The sequence below is a fragment of the Centroberyx affinis genome, unplaced genomic scaffold, assembly GCF_046629955.1.
Source record: "Centroberyx affinis isolate AG114_WGS23_722 - 3 ecotype Tasmania unplaced genomic scaffold, CSIRO-AGI_Caff_v1 ptg006570l_1, whole genome shotgun sequence".
In the NCBI taxonomy this organism is placed as follows: domain Eukaryota; kingdom Metazoa; phylum Chordata; class Actinopteri; order Beryciformes; family Berycidae; genus Centroberyx; species Centroberyx affinis.
In genome coordinates, this window is record NW_027283327.1 from 1 (window position 1) to 7,808 (window position 7,808).

General features: G+C 42.4%; 1 protein-coding gene across 1 annotated transcript; it reads right to left on the reverse strand.

Annotated features, from left to right (window-relative positions):
- Nucleotides 1-12: 12 nt before the first annotated feature.
- Nucleotides 13-5,915, reverse strand: LOC139638799 (uncharacterized; the record flags this gene model as incomplete). Its single annotated transcript, XM_071512829.1, has 7 exons — nt 5,801-5,915; nt 5,587-5,698; nt 3,957-4,296; nt 3,761-3,874; nt 3,386-3,446; nt 2,653-2,981; nt 13-73 (listed from the first exon to the last, which is right to left on the reverse strand). Coding segments are annotated over exons 1-7 (1,132 nt in total), but the record flags the coding sequence as incomplete, so codon positions are not given.
- Nucleotides 5,916-7,808: the final 1,893 nt, after the last annotated feature.

A 7,808-nucleotide genomic window follows, 5' to 3' on the forward strand; every position in this document is an offset into this window, starting at 1 on the left:
CTTTCTTCTTACCCCCATTCCACACCTCACACACACCACTTGAAGTGAAAGGTGAGTCCACTTCACTGTTGACCTTTTAATGATAAACAAAGACAATATTGTGTCAGGATTCAAATACACTGCTTAAAGGTTTAGATTTACTCAAAGCCCTGAACTGAAGGCCTACAAACACAGACCAGAACAAAAACTTTTGTACAGCAGTACAAAAATATATTCAGTAATAAACTGGGTGACCACTCAACACTCTCAACAAAGGTAGTGCTACACAGACAAAACCAAACTGTTCTACATTGAAATCTATTGTTACAAGAATAATACCACGACGCTAGAATCAACATTAGCCCTGATACAGGACACTTTGGTCGTATTGGTTGTTGTGTCTCCCAAAGGTGCTGTGCTGCTCCATTAAGACTTCTCCCTAAATGTTGGAGAAGTCTAAACTACGTAGACTTTCCTTAGCCAAACATATGTCCATAATCCTTCACTTGTATACTTTAAGGAATGACTGAATAACTATAGAAACACTCTAGTATTTGCAATAAAGTATAAAATTAGTTGTTTGAATGTCTTAAACATGACCGCTACTCTTCTTCTACGCCTCTTCCCTGTGAGCTGTAAAACGTTAGCCTCGGGGCGCACGCACAGGGAAGAGGCGAAGAAGAGTGGCAGCCATATCTAGGAAAAAGGTGAGATTTTATACTACTGCAAATACAATATAGTCAAAGTGCTGACAAGATTTTATATACACCTTTTGTTTTTAAAGGAACAACTCGGGACTGGTCCAACGAGGCTAAAGCGCCTTCCACATATCAAAATGTGCTGAAAAAACATCAAGTTTCAGGTAAGTTTCAGGGCTTTCTTAAGTTCGTTTCGGGCGGTTATCAGAAGCACTGCTGACAAAGTATAAACAAGGCTTAAGGTAAACCAACATTAACAGGCTTGCAAACAGGCGTTTCGTCATTTTTATTTTAAATTAGGACAAGACCACGAGAGACAGTCCACAAAAGCAGCCTAGCTCACCTCGTCGTCGATCACACCGGTCGATGTGTCCCGGTGTTTAACGAAGGGACACAGCCAGGACAGCTCCACATATAACTTCGGCAGCAGCACCTCTCCCGCCGCCCTGGCTTTTGAAGCTCGCTTTTTGGCTTTGTTGAGCTTGTCCCGTAAACCGTTCCACTTCTTTTTTGAGTCCTCCACGCTGCACCCCATGGCATCTGCTATATCCACCCAGCAACTGTACGTCTTCCCGGAGTCCTTATAGTCACGCCGCGAGGAGTCATACAGCTGCGGATACCGACGAACCATCTCCGACAGTTTCTTCTCAAACGCGTTCATGTTGTCGCGGAAGCTGTTAAATGTCTTGTTCTGCACGGTCTAAACAACAGTAGCTTAAAGGAAGTTCTTCTTCTTCTTAGTTTTCGGCAGACTTGAAGCTACGAGGCGAATTGCTGCCACCTACCTTCATTAGAAGAATTAGATCAACCGAAATGGTTAGATCAGTGATTCTCAACAGTTTTCATATCAAGGACCTCTAATGTAGTCCACATTAGAGCCACGGACCCCCATTTGATGAGATGTTGTCTCTTGGACCCAAATCTGAGAATATTTTTTATTGTTAGATATGACTTTGTCCAGAACTCCATGACTATCTGTATTGCAGGTAGAGAGATAACAGAGAAACTATGATCAGAACAGTCATTCTTCTACATCCTCTAATTGTCTTAACTTCTTGTAAATTAAATAATGCTGAAGTTTAACAATTCATCAATTTGCTGGGGACCCCCTGGAACACCCCCAAGGACCCCTGGTGGTCCCCAGAGCCCACGTTGAGAACCACTGGGTTAGATCCTCTGATACAGGCCTGTTAAATGCAAAATGTTTACAACCCTCCTCTCTACAAGTTGATGTTTATCGTGTCGACGAAGCAAAGTTATTTAAGAAAAAGAGGAAATTCCAAGATCTCCTTGAATAGTTCCACTCTTTGTTTTGCATATTTTTTTGCAGACCAAACGTGTATGAGATACTGTCTCAGGAAGACCACAGTCACAAAGAGTCACCAGGACATTTTCCTACCAGCTTTAGTCCGCTATTTAGAGCACAATGCCCCAATCTTAGCCTGGCAAGCCTAATAGCTCCCTTCTCCTGCTCCCCTCATCACCTGGACTTGCTGAACCGTGAGCAGACTGAAAGGTAACCACACACATCAGCCATCTCATACAAAACTGGCATATGCATCCTTCTGTATAAGCCTGCCATTCTAAGCATCCCAAATCTTATGCATGGGAGTGTCCCAAGGTCCCAATTTTTGTCGTCTCTACAGAATAATTGTCACCTATAACAAAAAAAAACAAAAAAAACACCTGGCATTGTGCCTGCGCCAAGCCGTGGATTTTGTGTATACCTCTTTAACTACGTTTTAAAGTTTATTTGTGCAAAGGAGATGTAACGCGTGCCAGTGCGGTGAAAGTACACAAGTGAAGAATTATAGACATCTGTTTGGATAAGTGAAATTCTCCATTGTTTTTTGTTATAGGCCTCTCCAACTTTTGTAGGGAGAAATCTTATTGGAACAGCACAGGACCAAAGTAAACAATGGAAGCTTGGACGGTCGGAAAGTTGAGCGCAAAAATCAAAACTTGCTGTAATTACCTCCTTGTCGTCGCAATTTGAGTCCGTCTCTCGATGTTTAATGTAGGGAGACAGCCAGGAGAGGAAATTATAGGAGGCAGGTTTTCTCTTCCCTGCTCCATCCCTGCTTCTCTTCTCCTGCTGCAGTTTCTTCCTCGCACGGACAAACTTGTCCCGCAAGTTTTTCCATTTCCGGAGACATTCGGTGGTGTCCAGCCCGACGGTCTTGGATATTTCTTGCCACGTTCTCACTGACAACCGGTGATCTTTATAAGTTGGGGCCGAGGGGTCGTACAAATGGACATGTTTGCGAACCTCCTCAGCTAGTCTCTCTTCGATCTGCTCCACCTCTATTAGTTTAGAGCATCACACAAAAAAAAAAACATGTGAGGTTGTATAGGTAAAGTTATATACACTCAATAGAGACTTTGTTAGGTACATCAACAAGTTAGGTAAATCAACACCATCTGGTGTCCCTTTGGGGCTAGTAGAAAGCTTATGAATTCCTTGACATATGAATTCGTTTTCAATATCTATTATAATATGTTGTTGTTATTTTGCCTTGAAGGCAAGTTAAAAAAAAGTCATTAAAAGGCAAAGACTTGGATCATTATATTCCCTGTTTATGAGCCACATGAAGCACTTCCAGTTCACAGTATTAAAAATTCTTCTTGTGGCTTTTCTGCAGGCTAGACGCTCGATGGCATACTGCTGCCTCTCACCGTTTGTTATGAGTATTATGCTTTCTTCTTACCTCCGTTCCACACCTCACACACACCGCTTGAAGTGAAAGTAGAGTCCACTTCTCTGTTGCCCTTTACATGATAAACAAAGACAATATTGTGTCAGGATTCAAACACACTGTTTAAGGTTTAGATTTACTCAAAGCCCTGAACTGAAGGCCTATAAACGCAGGCTAGAACAAAAACTTTTATATAGCAGTAACAAACTGGGTGACCGTTCAATACTCACAACAAAGATAGTGCTACACAGACAAAACCAAATTGTTCTAAATTGAAATATACTGCTACAAGAACAACAACGTACTCTAAAGCTCAGTCAGTGGATTTCTTGGGTTAGGTCACAACATGGTTTGCATACAACTAAGCTAGAATCGATATTAGTTTACCTGTTGAGCAGATGTTGGCTCTTGCCCTGATGCAGGAGCTTTTGGTCGTATAGGCTCTTGTCTCTCCCAAAGGTCTTGTGCTGCTCCAACTCCCCCTACAGATGTGGGAGAGGTCTATAACGAAAAGACTAAGTGAACTATGGAAGCGTGGACGGTCAGAGAGTTGAGCTCAGTAATCAAAGCTTGCTGTAATTACCTCCTTGTCGTCGCAATTTTTTGAGTCCGTGTCTCGGTGTTTAATGTGAGGAGACAGCCAGGAGAGTAAATGACAGAAAGCAGGTATTCTCTTCCCTGCTCCATCCCCGCCTCTCTTCTCCTGCTGCAGTTTCTTCCTCACCCGCACGAACTTGTCCCGCAAGTTTTTCCATTTCCGGAGACACTCGGCGGTGTCCAGCCCGACGGTCTTGGATATTTCCCGCCACGTTCTCACTGACAACCGGTGATCTTTATAATTTGGGGCCAAAGGGTCGTACAAATGGACATGTTTGCGAACCTCCTCGGCTAGTCTCTCTTCGATCTGCTCCATGTTGTTTTCACTGTCGGTGGAAATCAACCGGATACACGTCAGAGGAAATACGAAGCGACCGAAGCGGAAGCGGACCAATCACAGTTCTTGCGTTCTGGCGTCGCCCTACACTTGTCATGCTCTGGTTCAAACCACAGAGACACTTTTTGCATCAGACGCAGCTCATTCACTTACACATTGAGTAGTATGTATACATATATAGACATAAATAAAAGAATGTAAAATAAATCTGTAAATACAGAAGAAAACAAACTGAAAATGACTGACTTAGTGAAGAGAAAAGTTTTAGGGCTTTTTTTGTTCTTTAGGATTTTTTAAGGATTTAGCATAAAGATTAAGCTCATTCTTCCAAGTTTCTATTTGGGGCTTTCTCTTAATAAATCTACATTTATAGATAAAATATTTGCTCAATAGCATTACATTATTAACAACAAATTGATTCTGATTAGAGTAGGAAGAGTTACCTATTAAATTTATTTCTAAAGCGCTTTTAAACAACACAGTTGTGACAAAGTGCTGTACAGAGGCAGTATTACATACAAACATAACAAACAGGAGTTAGAGCGTGTTGGCATGAAACTCTGAGAAGAGACATGAGCAGACCTGCATTAGGGAAACATCCACAGCAGCTCTGACGTTGCTCATGAGGGAAAGCAAATAAGCAGTGTGTGTGTGTGTGTCAATGAGTCCTCTTCTCTGCTGAACACTCAGATGAATCTGGCACTGTGAAACAGGCAGAGTCTAATTCCCTCGTGGCCATTGGCTCGTTCCTTTAGGCAGCACGTGGAATAATATCAGAGTATTTCTTTCCTTCGTTGAGGGGCAGAGATGCCAGGATGGCTTGATTGATTTGAACTCCATGAAGTAAGAGTTTGCAATCGTGAGCTTGTAACTTTTGTGTGTTTGTCATCTTTGGTTCAATACCAAACGGCGCAAAACCATTAGGCTACATATAATCTGAATAAGATAGGTAGAAGCCTAGCAGGTGGAGAAAAAAAGATCCACTAAGGGATGGAAGAATCAGTGCTGGAAGACTAATTTAACCAGGTAAAACTATTACTATTATATTACTGGTAGGTATGAGCTTTGCCCTCCCTGCTACACAATGCTCAGGGACTTGTTGGTGTCTTGTTTGCATACAAGTTAGACACTGTGGGAACCTTGGGATTTAAGCTCTGTTACTCAAGTCACTGCCAACTGGTGCATGTCGTGAGTGCAGCCAGCCTGTTGGCAGGGAGGAAATCCAGGCGTTTCGCTCTGTAATCAAAGCAGTCACCTTAGGAGTGCTTTAAGTGCTTACTTAAAAAAAGCTTTTTGTGTCAAACTGGTGACCAGATCACCTACATTAGACTTGCCCTCCTGGCAACCGCTGTTGGGTGTCTTGCGGTCCAGATACTCCAGGTCACAGGCGTCTAGGACAAGTGCCAACAGGCTTTTATGAGTATTTAAAACTTCCTTTGCAGGGAGCTACTGCTACTTGCCCCTAACTCCTGTCTCCCTTTTATTCTCCAGACCTACAGGACTGGGGCAGCGGACCGGCCGGTGCTGCACATCAGCAGAAAGCTCTTGCATTGAGAACCCCAGCACAGCGTTGTTGTCTGCCATCAGCCAGATGGCTCCCTGGCCCATGTCAGGCAGGGGGGGGGGAGCAGGGGCGAGATGGAGCGTTGGTCAGGAGATGGAGAGAGGCAGGAGCGGCCCATCAGGACAACAAGGTGCACCTGCTCTCAATTAACCCACCTCTCAACCTGTGTGTGTGTGTGTGTGTGTGTGTGTGTGTGTGTGTGGTCGCACACAAACTGCCTGAAAAGGCTGTCCAGCTTTATAGACTGCTGAACTCATTCCTGTAACAGAGTTTGTTGATTTAAGCACAGTTAGCACATCATTTATATTGTATTTTATTTGGGTGCTGAAATAAAAAACAGAAGACAGACAGAAGAAGAGGGCTTTCCTCTGTTCTTCCTTCCCAGGAACTGCTGAACTGTTGAATGACTAACCCTAACCCAAGTTAGTTTTAGAAAACTGTGACACAAGTTAAGTTCATTAATAACTTCATGTATAGAGCCTGATCTTAAATGTTGGATGCCAAGCTTCAGTTCAAAGAAACATGGCATCTGTGTGAAGTCTGGAACTGGCAGCAGCTCCTCTAGTCTTGATATGAACTCCCACACCAACATCACAGGCACTTTGATCAAAAGTGCTCAGGAAAGCCCTCTTGCCAATGAGAAGCAGATGGATAGATGCATGCATACATACATACAGAAAGAGAGAAAGAGAGAATAGTTGAACTAGTTGTGCAAACAACATACACCCTCTCATCTCTAACTGTTTCCTTACATCATGTCTGAACATGTCAGGTCAAGAAATGTCCCATGGTGAGAAAAAAATCTAAAACATTTTTCATATTTCTAAAATATTAAGAGCTGTATTATACTTTGAACCAAAGTATATAGGAAAGATCTCCTTTAGATGTGAAGCAGCGCAAAAAAATTCCACACCAAGCGCCTGCAAAGCATATGCCGAAAGACATTTATAGACAAACTGTTGGTGTATATTTTATGATGCAGGGTGCTGAAATAAAAACATGGGTGAACCAGAGGGCCATCTCCACTGTCTCTCCTTCCTACCAGTAAGAGACTGGCCACACCTCGCACATAGATGATAAAAAGAAGGGATGTTCTCAGTGTAAATTATGTTCAAAATCTGCCAGAATTGAAAAGGTAGAGGGAATAAACCAACATCATCACTATGTAGCCTGCTGGAGTAACATTGTGTTGACCGATGTTCAACAATGAGCTGTAGAGCAACCATAAAAACAGATAGACTGATCTAGTCTGCATGATGGAAGACTACCACTTTGAGAAACAGTTACATAGGTCCTCTACCATAAGTCTCTTCCAGACCCTTCATTGCATTATGAGAAATAGGAAATTAGAGACATACACAAGAATCAAATACTTGAATGTATGTGGAAACTCACATCACACAAAAACCGCAGATAGAAATGTTAAACTATAGACAATGAAGACAATGGTGATAATTATTATTCTGATTATTTATGTAGCACTTTTCTTAACAAATAATATATTTTAATATTACATAACAATAATACAAATAATACTAATTCTGCTGCTGCTAATATTAGTCGTAGTAGTAGTAGTAGTGTTAGGCTAGTAGTAGTAGTAGTAGTAGTAGTAGTAGTAATGGTAGTTATAGTAGTGCTGTAGTAGCCTAGTAGTAGTAGTAGTAGTAGGTGTTGTTGTTGTTGTTGTTGTTGTTGTTGTTGTTGTTGTTGTTGTTGTTGTTGTTGTTGTTGCACGTTATTTAATTGCCCTAATTGGTTCCAGTTTTCCTGTTTGAATGGGAAGTGTGGGGAAAACGCCTGGTCAGTCTGGACCATGGTCTTGACAGTGTGGATGGAAAGCCACCGGCTCCACCTAGCGGTGTGAGGGCTGAATCGCCCTGGTTGATCCGGTCTTCGTCAGCCAACCAGGAAAGAGGGCTTCCCGTGATCTGGACTGA